General features: G+C 39.8%; 1 protein-coding gene across 2 annotated transcripts in view; it reads right to left on the bottom strand.

Moving 5' to 3' along the window:
- Positions 1-16,174, bottom strand: part of DBNDD2 (dysbindin domain containing 2) — a 38,835-nt gene extending 22,661 nt beyond the window's left edge. The window contains exon 1 of one of the 2 annotated variants that reach the window (XM_070744717.1): positions 15,906-16,174. In XM_070744717.1, the coding sequence (XP_070600818.1) occupies positions 15,906-15,951 (46 nt within the window). In that variant the 5' untranslated portion in view covers positions 15,952-16,174. Of the gene's footprint in view, positions 1-86; positions 217-15,905 lie in introns of those variants that run through there. The other variant, XM_070744718.1, reaches the window with a different exon arrangement.
- Positions 16,175-27,267: the final 11,093 nt, after the last annotated feature.

The following is a 27,267-nucleotide window of genomic DNA, read 5'->3' as shown; positions in this document are numbered from 1 at the left end:
CTGGACAATTCATTTCCTGAATTAGAAAAAAATGACCAAAATAAATTGAAATAATGACGGCCATTTCAGAGGGAAAATAAACCAACCTTTTGGAGTAACTTCTTCAAAAAGGAAGGTTGCTGCATCTGCTTCTTTTGGGTGTGATTAATACGAATGAAATCTACCCATATTTTCTTTTTTTGATCCTATAATCCCTTCATAATTTCCCCCAGCATATACAAAATAAATAGTCCTTGAACACAGCTAAAGATAAGCAAGTCTTTCCTTGGGTTTTTAAAAAAAAATTATTTCAGAGATGCAACTCACAAAAAGGAACCAGATTCAATCAAGTAATCATAGCCCTTTATAAAAAGGCTGAATGTTGCAAAATCTTTTTTTTTTCTGGGGGAAAAATCAGCATAATCAAGGAAAAAAGTAACAGCTGGAATAAGAATGGTCCCTTGACCTTATCTAGGAGATTTTCCATAGCAAATATCAGATGCATAAAAATTAAAAGATGTTTCAGCTCCACTATTCAGTAACTGATGATGCAGGGACTAGCTGGCTAGAGGGATAGAAGGAAAATGTGATTACTAAACTGGGCAGTGCCATAACCAAGGAAACAAAACAAATAGTGAAAATTGTAATTGTCTCAAGTAGAACAGGGTTTTTCAGTTGCCTCAGGGGAAATTTCAGCTCAACAGCAACAACTGTTAAAACTTCCTGTTATGGGAGGGGGGAAAGGACAGAGAGAGATAAGGCAGGGTCTCTGTGGTGTGGCCTATGATTTCAGCTCCAGATTGGGATGGAGTGGGAAACCCCTAAATCCATTGATACCAACCAAATTGACTGACACAATAAATATGCAATTTTGAGATCTCCAGAACTTTCATCAAGCAAGTCACTGAATTCAGGAGAAGTATCATTTGGCTAGTCCTAAGAAACACCTACTTTATTTTTTTATTTTTTTAAAAGTAATTTTTATTAAATTATGTTAAAAAGTATAATCAAAAACGTATATACATTTGTATATTTGCAATATTTGCAATACACAAAACAAGGAAAGAAAACATGCACACCAAAACAAACAAACAAAAAACCCCATCAACATCAAAATCAAAACAAGAAAAATACGAAAATGTTCAACGAACAATTACAAAAATACAATTACAAAAATACAAATAACATAAAATTTAAAAAATATCTCATCAATATCCTCTTGAGAGGAGGAAATTTACAATCTTTTCAGATGTCAAATTATTTTCTGGCATTCACCATCGGCATTCACTGTTGTTCTTTTTGGTTATCAATATCTTCTTTGTTGTTATTATTTTTTAAACCGCCTTCTGTACACTCTTTGATAATTAATTTAGTTACATAAAGATTTTGTCGTCACAAAAACAGTTGTATATACATCACATCTCATCTTTCTGTCAATAAATACATGTCTTATTTGTTTGTTTGTTCATTCATTCATTCATTCATTCATTCATTCATTCATTCATTCATTCATTCATTAGATTTGTATGCTGCCCCTCTCCACAGACTCGGGGCGGCTAACAACAGTAAAAAGACAATGTAAACAAATCTAATATTAAAAGTAATTTAAAAAACCCCAATTTAAAGAACCAATCATACATACAGACATACCATGCATAAATTTTATAAGCCTAGGGGGAAAGGAATATCTCAATTCCCCCATGCCTGACGACAGAGGTGGGTTTTAAGAAGCTTACGAAAGGCAAGGAGAGTGGGGGCAACTCTGATATTCGGGGGGAGTTGGTTCCAGAGGGTCGGGGCCGCCACAGAGAAGGCTCTTCCCCTGGGTCCCACCAAACGACATTGTTTAGTCGATGGAACCCGGAGAAGGCCAACTCTGTGGGACCTAACTGGTCGCTGGGATTCGGTCCCAGAGATATTCTGGTCCGATGCCATGAAGGGCTTAACACATTAAACACCTATTTTATATTATCATCCAATGTTTGAAGTGATTTTTCCAGCATCAACCTGGCAATGACAACCTTTTATGTTTCAATAATGTCTAAAGCTACTTAGCACAGAAAAAAGAAGGCATGTTTAGCCACTAGATAAGTATAAGGCTCGTGTACCATTTTAATTCATGTTCATCAACCAACCTGTTTTTCTACCTGAGCAATTACTCAAGAGAAAATTTATCCCACATGCCACCCTTCAAATATGCTAAGATTTCAAATTCCAGAATTTCCGGCTAGCACAAGTTTCAATTAAAAGGGATTCGGTAGCAGGTGATGAAAATTGTATCTCTCCTGTCCTGCTGGAGGCTTAGAATTACAACACAGTAGTCGGACCAGATGTGTGGAACCACACTTGCCAATCAGCAGTTTTTGTTGTTCTGTTATTAATTCACCTTCAATTTGCCCAAGCATCAAGATCTTTTCCAATGACTCTTCCCTTTCATTACAGGTCCAAAATATCTAATCTTCATTATTATTGGTTTCAGGGAACAACCTGTTTTTATTTGATCTAGTACAGAATGATTTATATTCTTTCTCCTTTCAAGGGTATTTTCTGTCATGTTTTTCATTCAATTTTCCTTACTGTGTTTTCCATATATTGTTAAAAACTGGGTATTTTTGTTGGCATCATCTTTAATGAAGCCATGAATTTCATTCCAGATTTCTTCAGGTAACTCTATTTATTAAATCTAATCAATTTAATTAATTTTTATTTTTACTGCATAATCCTATATCCTTTAAAAAAGTTTGAGTGGGTGGTTCAAAAGAAATTAAAAAAAATGTCTATGTAATACTGTATACTGTAATTTCTATAGGGATATATAGAGTTATTCCTTTTGCCTTTTCTAGGATGAACACATTATAGCTGATAGATTTTATAGCTAACAGGTTGACGTACCACATTTCTGAGTCTCCATCACCCATGCTCTCTGCCCTCTACATCTAATGACAACCAAGAAACAAAGCAAAAGTAAGCATGGCTTCAGCTGAAGTCATTTTGCAGGTTGACAAATACTGCATATCTGAGAACTAGGTATCTAATCTTTTTAAAATCAGAGAGAAATGCTAAAATCAGTATTGCACAAGAGAGCCCATTGCCAATTTTTTAAAATTCCAAGGTGTTCCTAATATATTCATCTTAATATAATAAATATTTTAGAATCTGGGCTTGAGATTCAAAGCATATTGCAGACAAAAAGGAACTTTCATCCAGCTTAGATTCTGGATGACACCAACAGCAGAAAAATATTTTTGGACAAAGGCACTTACAATACGTATAAATTTTGGAACTTTGGAAAAATTGGAACAGACAAAAGGAAACAATTTTTTACATAACACATAATTGAATGTTAGAATCTACTACCCTGGGATGGAATGCTGGCTGGTTGGTTGGTTGGAGCAATTCATGGAAATCTTGGGATTGACTACTATTAATCTTGATGATAGTGGGACTTCCTCTGAAGTCCATCTGTTGGGAGACTAGTTGGCTTCCTAGTGCTGTTGGCTGGCCATTTGAGACTGACTAAAGGGGTCAGGAGTCCAATACAGCAATGCACTGCTTATGTTCTTATCCTCCTCATCTGATATTTCTCCCAGGTCCCTAATACATCCACCCACAATTAGAATAGAAATACTGCTTTACATATACAGTGCTACCAAGTGGTGATAGACACATTTAAAGCCAAAGTTAAAGGCTTTAAAAGAGGATTGGTAAATTAATAGTTAATAAGGCTGTTAATCTTGAAGACTCATGCCTCCAAATACTAGTTACAGGAGAAATATGATAGGAAAAAGTTGTATTGTCATATTTTGCTTGTAAGTATCCCAGAATTATCCAGTTGTCCATGGTGAGAAACAAAACACAAGATAAGGATGAACCTTATAGCCTGAATGAGCAAGGCTATTCTTATGCTCTTGTGTTCTTCCTATAGGAGGTGCAGCTTTTTCTTCAAATAAACCTCCCCACCTTGGGCACCCTCCAAATATTAAGTCCCACAATTCACCAGCAATCACGGCTAAGATAAAGTTATGTTTTATTTTGGAGTGGGATAACTATAGCTTCTCAGATGTTAATATGCTATTTATTGAATGAGATTGATAGAAGTTATATTCAACAATATCTGAAAGGTTAAATGTTGCTGTCTCTGATTACATCTAAATTGATGTATTCAATTTTATGTAAACTTGTTCTTTTGTTGTATTGTTTATTTTGTTGATTCATTTCCTGGTTTTCTTGGTGATCTGTAACTTGCCAATTTACCCACAGTGCTCTGATAAATATTATTAGGTTTCAGTCATGAATTCATTTGACATAGAATTGAACCTTATAACTTGTTTGAATGCTGCGGTTTTTAAAAAAAACCCAGCACTCCTTTCTTTTCAACTAAATATCCAGAGCCAACCCTTATTCCTACTGCTTGAGAATACAAGGTTTAGTTTCAGCTCAGAAAGAAAGCCTTCTATAATTAATTGCAGTTCTTATTCCATGGTGGTCTAATTTAGTACTGGTCACTATGCTGGGTTTTCTCTTCTCCTGGTAGAACTGTTCTAATGGTTGAGCAATTGCACTGTGAAACCAAGCCGAAGAAAATGATACTAGGCATCAAAACAAAGAGAGATGGAATGAATTGGTACCCTGTAACAACATGCCACGGCTTGGACAAAATGCTTTATGTTAGAGCCTGAATAAAAAAAAAGATGTGTTGGGATTTATTTCCCAGATAAATTCACAAACCTGCTGATAGATTCCTGATGAAATTTCATTAGCCAGCTGGGCAGCTGGCCACAAGCTCTGAATTGCCATTATGTAATTCTTGGTGCTACAGTCAGCTGCTTTGTTGAGTAGCTGGTGGCAGGCTGGACGGCACTACGATAGCAATTGAGGGCCAGTAATGGTGCCATCTTCTTTATCCCACCTTATATATATTTGGGCAGACAAGAAGGCAGCAGGGTTTAGATACAAGCTTCTTTTGTTTTTAACATCTGTCTCTTTGGCTTCTTTATAGCAAAGAACAGAGCAGATCCCTTTCCTTCTCCTCCAGGACTGATGGTCTTTCTCACACACTGCCCGGTACTTAGATTGCCTCACTAGGATGGCATGTACCCCATGACTGTTATGTATTCATTCACAATGCTTCCTCTTGTAGGCTGCATTCTGTGCTTAAGAAGAGAAAAATACCTGCTGCTGCATTTCTTTCCCAGGGCATTCAACCAATAGGGGCCAACGCTCATTCACAATTGGGGGGGGGGGCTGGACCATGCAACAGTGGCTTTCTCTTGAAATGCTTGCCCCCCCCCATTGTGTTTGTTACTTGGGTTCCCTATTGCCTACTAATCCTTCCGGCTCTCACTGCACACTAATTATGCCTTGAGGTCTGAGATTGAATGTGAAAGCAAGGACTGTAAGAAAAGAATGGATCTGGGAATGAAACCTGTAGATTTACTTCTCATTCATCTGTTCATTATCCACATGAAAGGTTTTTTTCAAACAAAGAGAGGCTTCCCAGCAGCTGGATTAACCTTAGCATCAACTGCTGTACTTTTTTCTGAAGGGAGAAGCATATAAAGCAGTGTTTCTCAACCTTGGCGGCTGGAAGATGTGTGGACTTCAACTCCCAGAATTCCCCAGCCAGCTCTGCTGGTTGGGGAATTCTGGGAATTGAAGTCCACACATCTTCCAGGGGCCAAGGTTGAGAAACACTGATATAAAGCCTGCAAAAGATGGGCTTACATGGTTTGAAATGTTATTATTGATGGGCACAGATTTCTATTGAATATATTCTGCATAAGAGTTAGTAGCAATAGCACTTAGACTTATACAGTATACCGCTTCACAGTGCTTTATAGCCCTCTCTAAAGAGTCAGCATATCACCCCCAACAATCTGGGTCCTCATTTTACCCCCCTTGGAAGGATGGAAGGCTGAGTCAGCCTTGAGCCTGGTGAGATTTGAACTGTTGAACTACAGCTAGCATTCAGCAGAAGCAGCTTGCAGTACTTCACTCTAACCATTGCGTTACCATGGTTCAATACCCACCATAGTACTGCATAATTTAGTTTGAAATAGAAACATAGAAACGTAGAAGACTGATGGCAGAAAAAGACCTCATGGTCCATCTAGTCTGCCCTAGTCTGTTTTTTTATCTTAACTGTGTCTTCCTTAACAATAGACCACATTCCTGAGTCTGTTGAGAATGTAATAGTTGAATGTCTTTCTCATGACTGTGAGAGAGATAAGATCCTTAGAAACATAGAAGACTGACGGCAGAAAAAGACCTCAGGATCCATCTAGTCTGCCCTTATACTATTTTCTGTATTTTATCTTAGGATGGATATATGTTTATCCCAGGCATGTTTAAATTCAGTTACTGTGGATTTACCAACCACGTCTGCTGGAAGTTTGTTACAAGGATCTACTACTATTCTTTCAGTGAAATAATATTTTCTCATGTTGCCTTTGATCTTTCCCCCAACTAACTTCAGATTGTGTCCCCTTGTTCTTGTGTTCACTTTCCTATTAAAAATACTTCCCTCCTGAACCTTATTTAACCCTTTAACATATTTAAATGTTTCGATCATGTCCCCCCTTTTCCTTCTGTCCTCCAGACTATACAGATTGAGTTCATTAAGTTTTTCCTGATACGTTTTATGCTTAAGACCTTCCACCATTCTTGTAGAAATGATGTATATTATTGTCTTCTGGGGGTAATTTTAGCACATAAGTTAAGAACATTAACACTGAATGTATGTCATATCCACATTACTTAATATCAACACATTAAACTCTTCTATCATATACAATAGATTGTCTTGAAAACACTGTATTAATTACCCTCTCTAGTGGTACTTCTTTACAATAAATTGAAATTTTTCCACAGATTAGATAACAGTCCAGAAATTAATACTAACATAGCTTTATAACCCATTTTCCAGGATATCTATAAAATTATCAAACACAAATTTAATTTTCATTATTAGCTGCAAATTCACAATAGCAAAAGCAGGAAACTAAGAATCCTTTTGTATTTAATCATATTTAAAAGTGGCAAATTGCGTCGGCTGCCAATTTAACAGAATGTTAAATGTCATTTAATTAAAAAAGGTTTTATTCATGTTTGCCCATTTTTTAAACTTACACTAGTCAACTAATTCCTCATAGATTACCTGTACCCACACAAATTTAAATTTTGGGTAGAACAATGGTATTTTGAAATTCAATTTGACTTTCTCAAATTTTAATCTATTGCAATAATAGCCACTACTAAGTTAGTTATTGAAATCTGATTAAGAACTAGGTTGCCATGGTGACAACATTGGTCTACAGTGTTAGTATCTGGATGTATATGAACAGGATAGAGTCCATAATAGAAGGAGCTGATAGTTTTTCCTTCTTTTTACAAACATTGGTTTAGGAAGGGCAACTACTGTAGCTGGATTTGTATATGATTATATGCACTCGCTATATTTATTAACAGACGTTTATTCACAAATTATCTTGATGCTTCTGCAACTAAAATAATACAAATGGTCACACTGTGCGGGCCCAGAAAATCCTTGTGCGTAGAATATACAATTATCAAACCACAATACTGTGGGTTCTCGAAATCCCTTTTCTCAAGTCTTCGGCACCTAAATTTTACAACAAGAAGAGCATGAAAAGTTCATTGTAGCAACTTAACATTGTTAATGATTCCTACTGCGGCTCCCATAGAACATCCGATGAATGTTTGCTTTCTGTGTCAAGCAATCTGCATTGGTTGCCAATCAATTTCAGGTCACAATTCAAAGTGTTGGTTATGACCTATAAAGCCCTTCATGGCATCGGACCAGAATACCTCCGGGACCGCCTTCTGCTGCACAAATCCCAGCAAATCCCCTTCTGCTGCACAAATCCCCTTCTCCGGGTCCCGTCGACTAAACAATGTCGTTTGGCAGGACCCAGGAGAAGAGCCTTCTCTGTGGTGGCCCCGACCCACTGGAACCAGCTCCCCCCGGAGATCAGAACTGCCCCCACCCTCCTTGCCTTTCGTAAAGTTCTTAAGACCCATCTCTGCCATCAGGCATGGGGGAACTGAGACATCTCCCCCGGGCCTATACAGTTTATACATGATATGTTTGTGTGTATGTTTGCTTTTAATAATGGGGTTTTTAGCAGTTTTTAAATTATTAGATTTGTTCTTACATTGTTCTTGTTATTGTTGTGAGCCGCCCCGAGTCTACGGAGAGGGGTGGCATACAAATCTAATAAATAATAATAATAATAATAATAATAATAATAATAATAATAATAAAAGCTCCAAAAGCCAAAACGATACACTGAGGTTCTTCTAAGGCATAGGTGTCAAACTCATGGTCAGATGTGCCACATACTGTCCACACCCATGTCTGGTTTATCGAAGGGGGGAAAAGGTCACAATATGTCATGTGATGCCACCATGATGACACTAGTTTGACATTCATGTTCTAAGGACTTTCCTTTATTGTTCCTCACCTTTAGGCAGAAATCTTGCCAAACTATAGTAGACTGCTTGCACCATTAAATATGTACAAAGAGTCAAGGTGGTGCAGTGGGTAGAGTGCAGTACTGCAGGCCACTGAAGCTGACTGCTAGAACTGCAGGTCAGCGGTTCAAATCTCATCACTGGCTTAAGATTGACTCAGCCTTCCATCCTTCCGAGGTAGGTAAAATGAGGACCCGGATTGTGGGGGCAATATGCTGGCTCTGTTAAAAAGTGCTATTGCTAACATATTGTAAGCCGCCCTGACTCTAAGGAGGAGGGCGGCATTAAAAAATTGAATAAATAAATGAATGAATGAGTGAATAAACAAACAAACAAATAACCAAAAAGAAAGAAAGAAAGAAAGAAGGAAGGAAAGAAAGAAAGAAAGAAAGAAAGAAAGAAAGAAAGAAAGAAAGAAAGTACTCTCAGAACTCCCAGGGAGGAGCTGCCTTATTGAAACTTTGCTGTCTTTTGTTCTTCTGGAAGGTGATCCAACTTAAAAGCTGAAGATGATTAATATTTTGATTCAACTCCCATTTTAAATATGAGATCACCAGGTTATACGGTACAAGTTACTAATCTCATAGGCTATTTTAGAACAGAACAGAACAGCAGAGGTAGAAGGGACCTTGGAGGTCTTCTCATCCAACCCCCTGCTTAGGCAGGTAACTACATCACTTCTGACAAATGGTTGTCCAACATCTTCCTAAAAACTTCCAGTGTTTTACAACTTTTGGAGGCAAGCTGTTCCACTGATTAATTGTTCTAAATGTCAGGAAATTTCTCCTTAGTTCTAAGTTGCTTCTCTCCTTGATTAGTTTCCACCCATTGCTTCTTGTCCTACCATCAGGTGCTTTGGAGAATAGTTTGACTCCCTCTTCTTTGTGGTAACTCCTAAGATATTGAAACACTGCTATTATGTCTCTCCTGGTCCTTGTTTTCATTAAACCAGGCATACCCAGTTCCTGCAACCGTTCTTCATATATTTTAGTCTGCAGTTCCCTAATCATCTTTGTTGCTCTTCTTTGTACTTTGTACCAGGAAGTATCATTTTTGCATTGTGGCCATCAAAACTGAATGCAGTATTCCAAGGGTGGCCCTACCAAGGCCTTATAAAGTGGTATTAACACTTCACGTGATCTTGATTCCACCCCTCTGTTAACGCAGTCTAGAACTGTGTTGGGTTTTTGGCAGCTGCTGCACACTGCTCACTCATATTTAAATGGTTGTCCACTAGGATTCCAAGATCCCTCTCACAGTTACTACTGTTGAGCAATGTACCACATATACTGTGTACAGTATTTTGTTTTTCTTGCCTAAATTTGCATTTACATTTGATTGACTGCAAAATGAGAACAATGAGCTATTGTACATAGTTATGAGGAAGTGTAACATAAAGACTAAACATGAATAAAATTCCAGAGCTGCTGAGATCACACAGGTAAACCACTCCAAATTCATTAATTGATAATTCTAAATACCATTACCATGTAGAACAAGAGGTCCAACCCTGGCAGCTTTAAAACTTGTAGACTTCCTCTCCCAGAATTCCTCAGCCATTGTGTATGTCAGTTTTTTAAACCCAGTATTTTGTTCTCTATCGTGATAAACCAATAAATCCATAAAGAGAAAGGACAGCATTCTTTACCTGTGCTGTTGTTTCAAGTAACAGATAATTAATGAGGTTCTACTTTACATAGAATAACAAAGCTTTAAAAAGCCACCTAGGAAGTCTCCTATTCAACAAATGAATTCAAATGAAGTATCTTCAGCAACTGTTTACCTAACATCTGGTTGCAAACATCAATTAAGAAAAGCTCACAACATCACTAATTGCTTTTATCATCAAACTACTCCTGCTATTGGGAAATATTTTCATAACATCAAATGGAAGAATCAGCTTTCCTGAAATTTAAATGTTGTTTTGAACTTGCATTCTGAGGGATTTTTTAATTTATTTTGACACTCCTTCTGGTTCATGAAAAGTACTACAATCTTCCTTTCACCTGTCTTTTCTTAAAACGTAAGCATAGATCCTTCAACTATTCCCAGTAGGGCAGAAACCATTCTTCTGATCATCTTTATCACCTTAGTTTGTATCTCTTTCAATATAAATAAGGTATAATTTTAGCAGTCTTGGCTAAATGAAGGCACCAAATGAGGACAGCATGGAGCAACCTTCCTTAGTCTGGTATCTTCTAAACTCATGGCCACAATAGCTGGGGAATTGAAATCTCCACACATCTGGTGGCTACCTGGTCTAGCAATAACTTTACAACAAAACCTTTTTTTTATCTTCAGCAGAAATAAACTTGTAAGAAAACCTGCCAGATCTGGTGATTAAAAACTGCAGAAGTGTCAGGAACAGACACTATATTTAACTTAAGAGTTCTAGGGCAGGCTTAGATTTTTGTGGGCTGTCTTGAGACCAAGAAGTTAAGTCTTGTTTTGGACTGTTGGACTGGGTTTCACCTGGGAGTGGTAGCTTTTATCATTCTTTCTTGTCTAGTTTGATCCTGAATACAAATGCCTATTGTGAGGCAGGCAGCATGAATGAAAGGAGATGGAAGAGGATTAATTAATTAATTTATTTTATTATTTATTTATTGGATTTGTATGCCGCCCCTCTCCACAGACTCGGGGCGGCTAATAACAATGATAAAAAACAACATGTAACAATCCAATTTAATAAAACAACTAAAAACCCTTATTATAAAAACCAAACATACACACAAACATACCATACATAACTTGTAATGGCCTAGGGGAAGGAATATCCTAACTCCCCCATGCCTGGCGACAAAGGTGGGTCTTGAGTAATTGCGAAAGACAAGGAGGGTGGGGGCCGTTCTAATCTCTGGGGGGAGTTGATTCCAGAGGGCCTGGGCCGCCACAGAGAAGGCTCTTCCCCTGGGGCCCGCCAAATGACATTGTTTGGTCGACGGGACCCGGAGAAGGCCAACTCTGTGGGACCTTATCGGCTGCTGGGATTCGTGCGGTAGAAGGCGGTTCCAGATGTATTCTGGCCCAATGCCATGTAGGGCTTTAAAGGTCATTACCAACACTTCATGCATGCAAGAGACAATGGCGGGCTTTTCTCTTTAAGACGGGGGTCTCCAACCTTGGTAAATTTAACCCTGGAGGACTTCAACTCCCAGAATTCCCCAGCAAAGCTGGCCTGGGAATTCTGAGAGTTAAAGTCCTCCGGGGTTAAAATTGTCAAAGTTGGAGACCCCTGCTTTAAGAGGCTTAAAACCTTTGAGTCTTGAAAAAGAGCTCCTTAAGATTAAAACAGCCCATTTTGGAAGAATTGCCTTTCATCATTACAGAACATCTGGAATTCTTTCCAAGCCAGATGTGAATGCTAGGTCAGGTTAAATTAGAATTGCTAATGTTAATGGCTCATAGTTTGCACACTCAATCACCAAATAAAACAAGGGGCTTGCACTTGTGTGAAAAGGAGGTTTTTGACCCTGTGATTGCTACGCCATGATAAAAAATTGTTTACTATTAATGTCCATACATAATTTGGTCACCCTCAAACTCCCAGACATTTCTATAATTTCATGGCTGAGAAATGGGAAGTTGATAATACAGGTAGTCCTCCACTTACAACGGTTCATTTAGTGACCATTCAAAGTTACAACAGCATTGAAAAAAGTGACTTGTTCACTTAACAACTGCAATGATTCACTTAACAACTGTGGCAAGAAACTGCAATGCAAAGTCAACGGAGAGGCCAGATTCACTTAACAACTCCGAGTCCTCGGAGAGGGGCGGCATACAAATCCAATCAATCAATCAATCAATCAATCAATCAATCAATAAGCAAGCAAGCAAGCAAGCAAGCAAGCAAGCAAACAAACAAACAAACAAACAAACTGTGGCAAGAAAAATCGTAAAATGGAGCAAAACTCAGATAATAAATGTTTCACTTAGCAACATAAATTTTGGGCTCAATTGTGATGGTAAGTCAAGGACTACTTGTACTCAGTCAGGGAAATTCAGCAACTAAACTGAAGGGCGCACAATCTGAGGTTAGTTGGGGGAAAGATCAGAAGCAATGTGAGAAAATATTATTTTACTGAAAGAGTAGTAGATGCCTGGAACAAACTTCCAGCAGACGTGGTTGATAAATCCACAGTAACTGAATTTAAACATGCCTGGGATAAACATATATCCACCCTAAGATAAAATACAGGAAATAGTATAAAGGCAGACTAGATGGATCATTCATGAGGTCTTTTTTCAATCTTCTATGTTTCTATGTTTGTAAACTGGGTATTACAGTTGATTCTAGATTTTGGTTCAATAGCATGCATTTCTTGAATTAGAACATTTTCCACACTGCATGTCCTGCCGGACATTACATTGCCAGAAACGGTCAGCATCCAACAGCCAAACAGACAGCTGCAACCAAAATAAAATCTTCAAGGCAGCAGAAAAAGTTGAGGAACAGGAAATTCTTTTAATACGGAGCATACTTCAATCATTCTAGAGAATTAAGGCAGCTCTGAGACTGAACCAGGCAAGGATGCCTCCTTTTGTTGTCCTTGGGGTTTGAAGATCTGTTGTCCTCTCATCAACCTCTCTAATGTGCTCATGGTTTTATCCTGCTCTTCCATTCTATATAAAGCAACTCGTGGACCTGTAAATAGCCAGGTCTTATGATGTTGTCTCTGCTTGGAGAGCAAGCTGTGGCCTGTGAAAAATATTTTTAGCTTCAAGACTCAAGGGATTTGAGGATAGGCCAATTTAGGTTTTATTATGAATTTGAGACAGTGGGAGGGGTCACAGGACAACGTTTCTTCACCTCAGATCACTAGTTTTCCGTCTTCCTCCCTCCTTTTATTGCATTTCATCTCCCCGCAGTTTGAGTTATGCTTTTACTGCAGTGTCATATCCCAAAGGAAGTCTGAGAGAAGCATTCAAATGGGAGTTGTGGATGGATTTTAAATCACCAGTTTCAGGCTAGTTCATCTCTCCATACATGTTATTCTTAGGACATGTTTATCCATTTATCTCCCATGTATCAGAAGGGTTTTGCTTTCTTTTTCTATAAAGTAAACCTACCACCAATCTTTCAACTATTTCCAGTAATCTGCCGTAGGCCAATAGATCTCACAAAAGCCAATGTTATTCAATTTCTCCTCAGAGCCTGGAGAAAAATACTTTAAATAGAGATCAAAAGAGACTTCTTTTAGCAACCTCATCTAAAAATGAAGGCTCTTCACCCCAGAGGAAAGGAAAAACCAACATAGCCTACAGATAGAACTGGACATCACGTTAAATGCATCCTTGCATTAAAAAAAAAATAACATTCATATTTTTAAAGGAATTCATATTGTTAATATCCAAGGCTGATCGTAAGTGAAGGAATATCTAAGGAAAGGGTGGTATGGTATATTTGGGTATGAAATGATGCAAAGATAGATTTTTCTCTTTTGCATTGACAAAGTTGGCAATGTAAAATAATGGCCTCAATGTAATTTATCAGAATTAATATTGAAAGTAGATTCTGAAGAGAGATTACAGGGGAGGATGCATTCCTTAGGATTATTCATCCTTAGGATAGTTCATGCATAGCTTTTCATGGGGGTGGAAAAGTACCTTGTCAGGAACATGACATCACTATCACTCCAGCTCAGGCCCCATCACCCACCAGAGTTAAAAGGTCTCCTTAAATCAGAGCAAGGGGATATTATATAAAGGGCAAAGTTGAAATTGCAGGGGTGATCCACACTAGAAGCCTAACTTCTTAACCGTAGGGTATTTTTTTAGAAAGCTATGAGGGAGGGGAGGGGGCATACTCTGACTAAAATGAGGGGGGAGGAAACGCAGAGTGGGCTTGTTGCTTTTATTCTTATCTTGCTGTCTCATAGCAATTATCCGCCACTTGCACCTTGTGAAACTACACATAAACTCCCACTGAATTTGCCTCTGAGAACAATACTTTCTCTTTGCCAGGAAAAAGAAAAAACAACTTTGTGATCTTACACAGATCACAGAGGAAGAGAAAAAGAGAGTTGGTGTATCGAATGTATTTTTCTCAGCCAAAACGTGAACCAACGCATTTATTTATTTATTAACCATGCACCCCTCTCAAATGTAAACTAAACACGTTATACAGATTTTATAGAAGAGTGGGAAGTGGGGAGCCACTGCCCATAGTTATGTCCTGAATGCAAATCAAGAAGAGACTTAGATTGAAATGGGGTTGGAGGGGGGGGGGGTACAGATAATGCAAGCCTGTGAGTCAGATTGTCTAGAGAAAGAAATGCTGTGGGCTGTTGTTGAAGTGACAAAATCCTAAGAGATGAAATTGCAATTAGAAGGCGATGAATGGTTAGGTTGGTTTCTTGCTGTTAATCGAGGGGTGTGGATTCCAGGACTTGTAGCCAAGCCTTTCCCCTGGTCCATAAACCCTGAGTCCTTAAGGAGTTGGGCAGCACAGAAATAGAATGGAAAAAGGAAGGAAGGAGGGAGGGGAGGGAGGGAGGACAGAGGGAGAGAAAAAGGACGAAGGAAGGAAGGAGGGAGGGAGGGAGGAAAGGAGAAAGAGGAGGAAGGAAGGAGGGACAGAGGGATGGAAGGAGGGAGGGAGAGAAGGGAGGAGAGAGTGAGGGAGAAAGAGAGAAAAAGGACGAAGGAAGGAAGGAGGGAGGGAGGAAAGGAGAAAGAGGAGGAAGGAAGGAGGGAGGGACAGAGGGATGGAAGGAGGGAGGGAGAGAAGGGAGGAGAGAGTGAGGGAGAAAGAGAGAAAGAGGAGGAAGGAAGGAGGGAGGGAAGGAAGGAGGGAGGGGATGAAAGAGGGAAGGAAGGTGTTATGCCCACAACAGAAGGAAGGAAGAAGGAAGGAAGGAAGGAAGGAAGGAAGGAAGGAAGGAAGGAAGGAAGGAAGGAGCAGTCAAGCTATTTTCCCACCATAACTCAGGCCAGGAAATCAGGATGTGGGAGGAATATATATATATATATCTGGAGAGAACCTGGCCAGGCATCCCAGCTGAAATCAAGGACTCTGGGGTATTAAGGGAAAGGGGGGGGGGTTCTCTTCAGCCTGGCTCCCATTACTCCAGGCTAGTCTACAACATCCCCCCCCCCTTAACACCTGCAGGCTGGGTAAGGCGGGGAGTGGTAGCAGGCGGAGAGCGGAGACCACCTGGAAGGTCTGAAAAGGAAGCTCTATTTCTCACCTCCATGGATTTCACCCAAGAGTCTCGGGCCACCCTAAGCCGGCACCTCCGTTTCCCCCCCTCAGAAATAGCAATCGCATTCAGACCGATATACCGCTTCGCAGTGCTTTGGCAGCCCTCTCTAAGCGGTTTATAGATACAGCATATCTCCCCCCTCAACAAAATGCCTCATAAAAGTTTCGTTCGATACAACTGGGAAGCGCCCACCCCGGCTTCCCGCAAGCAAAGCGGCGGACTTACAGGGCAGCCTCCGGCTGTGGCCGTGATGGGCTTCGGGTCCCGACATGGCTTTTTGGCGAGCAAAGAAGTCTACGCGCCGATTCGCCTGGATAAGTCCCACGGGCCTTCCCCACGGGCGAAAGGACGCTCTCACAGCAGATCGGCCGCCGACGCCGCTCCCAAGCGCTCGCTCATCCTTCCCAGGGAGTGGTCCAGCTCCGCGGGCTCCCCCCGGCCGTAACTCCCAGCTGTCTGGCTCCGGCAAGGGCTGACTTGGGCAAGCAGAACGTACCAAGTGGCCGTGATGCCGAAGGGGTGGAGCCGCAGATCGCGGGGCGGCGTGTGTGTGTGGGATGGGGGTGGGTGGATAGAAAGGGTGTGTGGTGGCGTGTGCGTGTTGCTCTTGGTGCTGATTTTCCGCCCGCCTCGTTTTTGGCGAGGTCGGAAGCGGAGGATGAGGCGAGGGGGCTGAAGTGGCGCAGACGTTCCCGAGCACGTTGGAGTCCCCACAGACTCGCCCGTGTTATTTTTTTAAAAACCACTTTAAAAGACCGCTTGTTTCCTTACAATTTATTATTGACTGTTTCCTAATATGGTTGGATTGCTTATACTTCTCTTCAAAAAGACTTAGACCAGTGTTTCCCAAGCTTGGGAGCTTGAAGATATTTGGACCTCAACTCCCAGAATTCCCCAGCCAGCAAATGCTGGCTGGAGAATTCTGGGAGTTGAAGTCCAGATATCTTCAAGCTCCCAAGCTTGGGAAACACTGACCTAGACCAGTGATGGCGAACCTTTTTCCCCTCAGATGCTGAAAGAGTATGAACATGCACTATCACGCATGCATGAGTGCCCACACTTATAATTCAATGTCTGTTCCCCAATTTCTGGTTGGCCCAGTAGGCTCCTGTTTTGTCCTCCTTGGGTTCCAAAGGCTTCCCTGGAGCTGGAGGAGTGTTAATAATAATAATAATAATAATAATAATAATAATAATAATAATAACAACAACAACAACAACAACAACAACAACAACAACAACTTATTAGAATAGAATAGAATTTGTAATTGGCCAATAAAGAATTTGTAATTATGTAAGAATTTTATTTATTCCTTGTGGACACACAAGGAATTTGTCTTGGTGCATACACTCTCAGCGTACATAAAAGAAAAAGATATATTTGTCAAGAATCATGGGGTACATCACTTAATTATTGTCATAGGGGTTAAATAAGCAACGAAGAAACAATATTAATAAAAATCTTAGGATACAAGCAACAAGTTACAGTCATACAGTCTTAAGTGGGAGGAAAAGGATGATAGGAATGACGAGAAAAACTAGTAGAAATGGAAGTGCAGATTTAGTAAAAAGTCTGACAGTGTTGAGGGAATTATTTGTTTAGTAGAGTGATGGTGTTAGGGAAAAAACTGTTCTTGTATCTAGTTGCCTTGGTATGCAGTACTCTGTAGCGACGTTTTGAGGGTAGGAGATGAAACAGCTTGTGCCCAGGTTGCGAGGGGTCAGTGAATATTTTCCCCACCCTCTTTTTGACTCGTGCAGTATACAGGTCCTCAAAGGAAGGCAGGTTGACAGCAATTGTTTTTTCTGCAATTCTGATTATCCTCTGAAGTCTGTGTCGGTCCTGTTGGATTGCCACCCCTCTCCGAAGACTCAGGGCAGCTCACAACAATAATAACAAGTGACAAATCCAGTATTTAAAATACATCTAAAAACCCATCATTAAAACCATACCCTTCCCCATCTCCCTGGAGGCTTTCTGGAAGCCAAAAACGCCCTCCCAGAGCCTCTTTGTGAGCCAAAAGCCTGACACACACATGCATGTTGGAGCTGAGCCAGGGCAACAGCTGGTGTGCCAGCAGATATGGCTCCGCGTGCCACCTGTGGCACCCATGACATAGGTTCGCCATCACTGGCCTAGACCATGTATCGCAATGGTCTGATAACTGGCAACTTCAAATCTCAACCAACAAATGAACATTGGCAAAAAGAATCAGAACACAAAAATACAAACTTTGAGGACACGACCTTGTAGGCGACCCTCACTGTTAAGGACCCTAGTGAACTTATATCTAATGACCTACCGTAAGTGCCAGAACCCACTGTAACAACATTTCCAAAAAGGCAGTAAGAGTTGTTAATGCACCATCGTATCTACCGTCCCTGTCTTACTGTCCTATTGTCCAAATTTACCTACTTCATTTTTTTATGTTTATACTTTATACGATATCTAATATATTGTACACATTTTTTACAAATAAAATAAATAAATATGTACACGGACTATCACTAAGTCTTGTATCTTATGATTCTTGACAAATTTATCTTTTTTTAATGTACACTGTGAGCATATGCACCAAGACAATTTCTTTGTGTGTCCAATCACACTTGGCCAATAAAATTCTATTCTATTCTATTCTATTCTATTTTTTTTAAAAAATGATTTTTATTTGATTATATACATTAAAAAGAGACAAACATTAAACTAAGCAAAACAGCACATTTACATTTATACATATAACCCTAGAGGTATATATGTATAAATATTCCATTCTATTCATTTTCTCAGGACCACTTTAGGTGTGAAAAATGGACAGAAATTAAAGGAAGAAAGTGCTGGTGGCGGCAGTCAGGGAAGAAAAGGCTGAAGGCCTGTAAAGATGGACCATCAGGTGGAACTCCAGTGCCTAATGGCAGAACAGGCTCTCACACGCTTACAGTGATCCTCATTCAGCTCACTTTACCTTGCAGGGTTGTTGTTGTGGAAGGGAATGAAGGAGGAACGGAGGAGGAACCTAAGTGGGAGCATGGAGTTCCTAGAGACATGTGGAAATATGAAGAGGATGATAATTATCATTCTAATAATTATCTTATATGTTGTAAGCCACCCCAAGTCTTTGGAGAGAGGTGGCATATAAATCCAAGCAAGCAGTTGATGTAGTCTCAAATGTGCCTTTGGACACCTGAAAGACAGCAGGTTATTTCTTTCATACCAAAGGGAATACGGGTAGAGGCAATGTTTCTCAACCATGGACATCTTTAAGAGGGATGGACTTCAACTCCCACAATTCCCTAGCTCAGGGGTAGGCAAAGTTGGCTCTTCTATGTCATGTGGACTTCAACTCTCAGAATTCCTGAGCTAGCATGATTGGCTCAGGAATTCTGGGAATTGAAGTCCACAAGTCACAGAAGAGCCAACTTTGCCTACCTCTGCCCTAGCTGATTGATCCACCAGGGAATTCCGGCCAACCAAGACAGGCTTGGGGAATTCTGAGAGTTGAAGTCCAACCATCTTAAAGATGCCAGGGTTGAGAAACACTGATATGGGGAGTTTTCTTTTGATCAAGGTTCTGGTTTTGATAAGGGAACAGAGAACTGGAAATTTCAGACTTGTGCATACTAAATGGGAAGTCCCTGTGTTTTGAACTATTTTGCATTTATGTGGGCAGGTGAAACACGTGCTTCTACTCCCTTGTGCTTGCAGAAGGAACTCAGGCAAGGAGGGCCGGCAATGCAGTGCGCAGTGTGATAAACTAAATTTCTTGCTCGTCTGAAAGTCCCTTTTTTGGCAAACAATTTTTTAATTAAAAGGCCTAAGAGCACTTTCTCGTATCTTTTGCTGCCATAGACTAACACAGCTCTCTTCCCATAGTTTTTCTTGTCTGATGATATTAATGATGAATGCTTAAGGATTCAGGTATAAAGATCAGTGCTGCCCCCCAAAAAACTGCTTACGCAGCTAATAATTCTGTGAGTCCAATGTTAACTTAATCCACTGGTAGTGTCTAATGTCTCCCTGGCACACAGATTTTCTCTCCTAGATATCTTGTTGCTGTGAAATGATTTGATCTGTTTTGATCTATTATTAATCAGTTTGAAGTACTCCTGCACGTTGAGCACAATTAATTGAGGGGATTCAATGTGCTACTTGAGATGCAGCTACGGCTGCTAGCGCACACAAATTAAAGGATGATGCTATGAATGTCTATTATCCAGGATGGCTAAGCGAATCGCCTTATGTGGGACAGATATCTGTGGGAGACAATCCTGCCAGAAGCTATGTTTCTCTGCTGATAGATAAAATATCACCCAAGGTGCTGAATTCCACTCTAAGCAATTGAAATGTCTGGTATATTTAGGATTTAGTACTCATTTATAGTGCAGCCTATAGTTCTTAATTAAGCAAATATTAAACAGCCTTCATGGGCACTGAAAATAAGATAATAATAGACTTTTCCACGTGTAAACATTTAAATATGTTAAAGGGTTAAATAAAGTTCAGGAGGGAAGTGTTTTTAATAGGAGAGTGAACACAAGAACAAGGGAGCACAATCTTGAGGTTAGTTGGGGGAAAGATCAGAAGCAACGTGAGAAAATATTATTTCACTGAAAGAGTAGTAAATGCTTGAGGTCTTTTTCTGTCGTCAATCTTCTATGTTTCTATACATTTTCTAAACCATGACTCACCTATGCCTTAAAATTGAAGAGCAACAATATAATTCTTGAATGAAGGATATAATTATAATTTCCAATATCTAGGGGGTGGATCCATCACAGCCCTTTATTGATCACATTTGTCCACATCCTCCTCCTCTGCCATTTTTTGGGACCACTTTGAATGACTGACAGATACCTATCATTCCAACATTTGTAACACCTAGGTATTGGTTATTGATTCCTGATGCCACCATGCAAATAAATCAGGGCATGAGAACTGCACAAAGTATAATTCTGCTATGGCAGCCAGGACACTCCAACTCCGGCTGTATAGCAGCCTTTCCAGTTTTACCATTTGTTCATTCGAGTGTCTTCTTCTTCCATAAGGTTGACTTTGAGTCTTCATTGTCTATTTCGATTCACAGCTGACCATGGCAGAGGATGTGGTAACCATCAGACCTTTTCTCATTCTATGCCATTGACAAAATGAGGCTGGTTGTTCCACCTTTAGAGAGGATTTGTCACCTCCAGGACAAGAGAGTGCCCCTCGAGGCCCCTTCATCCAAGTCACTATTGAACACAACCTTGGCTTTCTCCAGGAGTGTATTGACATCCATAATCACAGAGCCACTTATGGAAGGTTTTAGGGATTATGGTGAAAATATGGGCCTGACTTGTCCCTCTTTCAGCTTTATTCCCCACCACTCCTCCAAGGTTGGAATGCATACAATTCCCATCTGGAGGATATTAAATTCAAGGAGGCTGTCCTAACATTGTGTCTGCATGTTGTTAGGTATAGGGCTATCTTAATTGGCTTACTTGCCTTGTCTTTTCATGCATTTCTCTTTCTCTTTCTCTTATTTTTATTTTTATTTATTTATTTGTTTTGTCAAGTACGTATTGGTGGTATACAGAGATATAATATTTATGTACATGATACTAAGAAAAAAGAAACATTAGGACAGGGGATGGAAGGCACTCTGGTGCACTTATGCACACCCCTTACTGACCTCTTAGTAATCAGGAGAGGTCAACAGTGGATAGTCTAAGGGTAAAGTTTTGGGGATTAGATGATGATACTACAGAGTCTGGAAGTGAGTTCCATGCATCAACTACTCGGTTACTAAAGTCATATTTCCTGCAGCTGAGTTTAGAGAGGTTTACTTTAAGTTTGTATCTGTTGTGTGCTGGTGTTTTGTTGTGGTTGAAGCTGAAGTAGTCATTGACAGAAAGGACGTTGTGGCAGATGATTTTATGGGCTATGCTTCAGGCTGACCCTCTGATTTTAGATCAACCTTTTTTGTCTTTTCCTTTGGGATCACTTGCTCTTGTTTTTTTTTCCATACCAATTGTTTCCAACTGAATGACAGAGGACGGGTGATTCTATTCTACAGATGAAAAGTGACGGTTTCAAGAACTCATGCTTGTTGCACTCATATTGGAGGAAAGATGTTAGGGAAATCTAAAAGCTGTTGAACAAGAACTAGTCCACATGTTCACATGTAACCTATATATAATTTAGCAGCATAATGAGGGTCACAGATCCCCTCCCCAATGCTAGAACTAATAAGGTGGGAGTTATGTAAGGATGGGAGACAATTTCCCAGATAGATAAATTTTGGGCCCATCTGGATTTTACTGAATATTCATGCATTGTTTTTGCAATCCTACTTACGCACAAGAGAGTTGTGTATGGAATCTGGATGTTAATGAATTATTTTTTAGACTCAGAGCAGCAGTCATCAGCGGTGAATTGATTCACTGCCAGTTTAGAAGGTGGAATTAAAATTGGATTTTATTTAAAGCTGTCCTTTACAAAAGGAACCGCATTGCCAAGTTATTTGCACTTTTTAAATTCAGGAAATGCACTTGGAATAATTTGCTGAACACAATACAATACACAGTTCTTGTCTAAGTATGTGTTCATTATTGTGGCTTTAACATTCTAGTTTCCATCCTCCATAGTAGATACACTCTCCTCTGAGTCAAACGTTTCTCCTATTAATTTTATGGACACTTTAACATCGTTTTCTTGGCATAATATGGCAGGAGTTTGCCATCATTTTCTTCCTGGGGAGTTTTAGATTTCTCAGTTTAACCTACTGCACTGCAGTGGTATATTCTGGCATCCAACCAACCTATGCCGACCAATTAAGAGTGCTAAGTTTGTTTCATTTAGATCAGTGTTTCTCAGTCTTGGCAGCTTCAATGAATATGGACTTCAAATCCCAGAATTCCCCAGCCAGATTGCTTGCTGGCTGGGGGATTCTGGGTATTGAAGTCCCACATCAGAAAGCTGTTAATTGCCTTTGATCTTAAAGCAAAAATATGACCCATTGCCCAACTTTCCTTTTGTAGAAATGTCATTCAAGTACTGTATTAACTATCTGTGATACACTTCAAGTGTTTATTTTAACAGGTTCATGAATCAAGATGTTAAATGCCAGGCAGCGGATGGACTAATCATTTTTATTACTTGACAGTTCTATTAGAAATAAGGATGCAATCTTCCTTGCTTATCTGTCCTGCTTTACTCTATAGTTTCCATGGTGATTTTAATCTGAGCAACATTGCCCCCTGCTGATAAAATACCAAAGCATCCTGCATTTCGTAATACTTTATGCTAATATTTTTAGTCTTGCAATCAGTTAAAAGAAGTCCAGCTTGCTTGATAATCTCATTCCTTTCTAATCTCATCATCCATTACATCTGAGAACAATTTCTTTCTGTGCTTCTAAATAAGGTACAAGGTCTAAAATGAAGAATGGGATGTCAGGACTCATATGTGAGGCATTGCTCCCAAATCTGTAGAAACATCTTTTATTTAAAAAGCAACAACAACACTCTATATGCCTAGGTTATTATGAGTAATTGATAAGTGGTTAGCTCATTCTGATCTAATTATGAAAGTAAACTATAATCTGTAAAAAATAATTTTGATTTTTGGTTCCATCTGCCTTCCTATTTATTTAGTTTCCTTTTAAACAAGGAAGGAGCTTCTTCAGAAAGATTAAATAAAGAATTTCAGGGGGAAACACAGATAGAACACAATCTATCTTCTGAGTCAGAAGAAGCTAAATACAACTTGATGAGGAACAACTACACAAGCATATGATCCATCCTTCTATCTTTGCTTTTGTGATTTAATAGAATAGAATTTTTTATTAGCCAAGTATGATTGAGCACAAAAGGAATTTGTCTTGATATATATGCTCTCAATGTACATAAAAGATACGTTCATCAAGAATCATAAGATGCAACACTTAATGATAGTCCAGGTACAAATAAACAATCAAATCATGTTAGGAACAAATCAATATAAATAGTAAGGATACAAGCAACAAAGTTATAGTCATAAAATCATTAGTGGGAGCAGATGGGTGATGGGAACGATGAGAAGATTGATCTTATGTGCAGACTTAGTAAATAGTTTGGCAGTGTTGATAGAAGTCAAATAAATAAATGAATGAAGGAATGAATAAATAAATAAATAAACAAACAAATTCTTCTAAATTGGCAGCCTCAGCTCCAACCTTTTTTCTCCCCAAGAAACAAGATCCAAGCACCCCAATTGTGAGTGGGGTGGTTCTCCTTTGTACAGTCCATGACTATGGGGCTGTTAATTCCAAATACAGTGGTACCTCGGTTAACGAATGCCTTGGTTAGCGTACTTTTCAGCTAACAACCAAAAAAATTCGGGAAAAATTTACTTCAGATACTGAAAATTTGGATATCGAACAGAAATTTTTGGTTATTATTTACATATGTTACACCCATTGTCCCTCACTCCTGCCCCCCCCCTTACCTCTTTAGCCGTTACTTCCCCATTGTTCCTCACTCCCCCCCCTCCTTACCTCTTTACCTCTTGCCTGTCTGCCTTTGTCCCCTTGCCAGGGGAGCAGCAAAGTGTCACTTTGGTTATGGCAAGGCAGGCACTGAGTTTGCTGGTCTCGGTGGCGGCTTCTCTTTGAAGACACCAGCGGCGGCTGCGGCGGTGGCTTCTTTTCAGGGACAGTGGTGGCGGGGGCCTGGGCATGGACATGATGTTTCTGGCATGGCAGCGGCGGCAACTCTGGCAGCTTCCTTTTGAGGAACAGCAGTGCCAGGAACATCACGTTCATGCACAGGCCCCTACCACAGCTGTTGTCCATGAAAAGAAGCTGCTGCTGCAGCCACCACCAGTGTCCTCAAAGAGAAGCCACCACCGGGACCAGCAAACCCAGCACCTGCCTTGCCATAGCCAAAGTGACGCTTTGCTGCTCCCCTGGCGGAAAAAACTCAGAAATCTGCATACTTTCCAAGTAGGTTGGTGATCACCTTATCGGATTTCCCTGTCGGTTGGAGCATTATTATTATTTATTTATTTTATTTATTTATTTATTGGATTTGTATGCCGCCCCTCTCCGCAGACTCAGGGCGGCTAACAACAGTGATAAAAAACAGCATGTAACAATCCAATACTAAACAACTAAAATAACCCTTATTATAAAACCAAACATACATACAAAGACACCATGCGTAAATTGTAAGCCCTAGGGGGAAAGAATATCTCAGTTCCCCCATGCCCGACGGCGGAGGTGGGTTTTAAGAAGCTTACGAAAGGCAAGGAGGGTGGGGGCAATTCTAATCTCTGGGGGGAGTTGGTTCCAAAGGGCCGGGGCCGCCACAGAGAAGGCTCTCTTCTTCTTCTTCTTCTTCTTCTTCTTCTTCTTATTATTATTATTATTATTATTATTATTATTATTATTATTATTTAGATTTGTATGCTGCCCCTCTCCGAAGACTCAAAGGAGTAGGGGAACTGATCTTCAGAGAATTATGATAATGCAAGTTGGGTCATCAAAGGAAATAGTACATAGATGCGCGCCCCACTTTTACACATGTGCAGAGCGTCCACAGCCACCACTACCAGCATGCCTGAACCAGGGTGAATTGGTAGAAACCCACCATTGGTTCACCCTGGTTCAGGCGTATCGATCGCGGTGACTGTGGAAGGTTCCGCCCACCCACCCTTATGCCATCATGGACGCTCTGCGCATGCGTAGAAGTTGCATGTGTGCATACATCTCCAAACTGGTAGCAAAGGTAAGTAAAACCCATTACTGGGTTCAGCCATCCAGTCCCCAAAATGATTAGAAGGTCCAAGTAGTTAAGTCACATAAAAGGTTAACTTTTCAGTGTGTTCCACTATTATTAAGTGCTGAAGGGATTGTGGAATGAATAACGACCTGCCTTTAAAAGTCAACCATCAATAGTTTTCAGTTGCAACAGGGACTTCAAAGGCATGTGAGGATGCTTGGCCATTTCACCATCATGAAGTCCATAACATTGGTTGTTGCCCCAGAATCCAGTAACTCAGCAACATTTTTTCCCTGCCCTCCTGAGAGAGAGAAAGTAACACGAATCTTTAACAACATACCTTGATGGGGTTGGATGTGAGATCTGTTTAATGCTCAAATAGTCCCTCCTGTGAGCTCTTTTGACATGTTTCACCCTACTCTCCTGCTCAGCCTGCTTTTCTTCCACAATACTACATTGGTCATATCTAGTTTGGAATCTTGCCAAACTTTGGAGTGGAGAATTGAATTTCAGCCCAGACCTCAATGAATAGAATGAGAAAATTCCTCCTCACATCCTGTAATTCCTTACAGGCTTCTTTGATGTTTTTTTTCTTTTTTCTTTTGCAGGAAGAACTTCGCTTTTGCTAGAAAAAGAAAGGAAGTTGTTTTTCTACCTTGGGACAAATACTGAACAGCAGTGCTGGGCTTTGCATAACAAGCTAACTGAAAACTAAATTTCTCCAAGTCAACTGTAAGCTGCAGCATGTTGATTTTCTGCAGCATGTGATTTCAGAATAAATCAAATGTTCACTGGTTAAGATATCCGACAAGGAGTCCCTTCTTGATTAAGATATCAGACCAGGATTCTCTGAAGAACCAGGGTGAGTTCAGGGTGGTGCAGCAGGTAGAATGCTGTACTGCAGACCACTGAAGCTGACTGTAGATCTGTAAGTCAGCAGTTCAAATCTCATCACTGGCTCAAGGTTGACTCAGCCTTCCATCCTTCCAAGGTCAGCAAAATGAGGACCCGGACTGTGGGGGCAATAAGCTGGCTCTGTTAAGAAGTGTTATGTTAACATGTTGTAAGCCGCCCTGAGTCTAAGGAGAAGGGTAGCATAAAAATTGAATAAAATAAATAAAATAAAATAAAATAAAATAACTAAACTAAAATAACTAAACTAAACTAAACTAAAAATAAACTAAAATAAACTAAAATAAACTAAAATAAACTAAACTAAACTAAACTAAACTAAACTAAACTAAACTAAACTAAACTAAACTAAACTAAACTAAAATAAAATAAAATAAAATAAAATAAAATAAAATAAAAATAAACCAGCACCTTTATCTGGTCAAGGGAGAAACTATTTGGCAATTCCGGCTGGGAACTCTGTACATCTCTCTCTCCACATCTGAACCCAAAGGTGCTTTTTCAAAAGGCATATGGACTTGTTTTGGGTTTTTTTCTTTGAAGGTGTTTCACTTCTAATCCAAGAAACTGCAGAAAAAACAATTGCTGCCAACCTGCCTTCCATTGAAAACCTGTATACTGCACGAATCAAAAAGAGAGTGGTGAAAATATTTACTGATCCCTCACATCCTGGACACAAACTGTTTCAACTCCTACCCTCAAAACATTGTTATAGAGCACTGCACACCAAGACAACTAAACACAAGAACAGTTTTCCCCCGAATGCCATCACTCTGCTGAACAAATTCCCTCAGCAATGTCAAACTATTTACTAAGTCTGCACTAATATTACTACTAGTTTTTTCCCATCATTCCTATCACCCATTTCCTCCCACTTATGACTGTATAACTGTAACTTGTTGCTTGTATCTTCAAGATTTTTATTAATATTGATTGCTTAT

This window comes from Erythrolamprus reginae, chromosome 3 (genome assembly GCF_031021105.1).
Source record: "Erythrolamprus reginae isolate rEryReg1 chromosome 3, rEryReg1.hap1, whole genome shotgun sequence".
In the NCBI taxonomy this organism is placed as follows: Eukaryota; Metazoa; Chordata; class Lepidosauria; order Squamata; family Dipsadidae; genus Erythrolamprus; species Erythrolamprus reginae.
The sequence above is the reverse complement of the archived record's forward strand: the minus strand, read 5'-3'. Positions and strand labels throughout refer to the sequence as shown.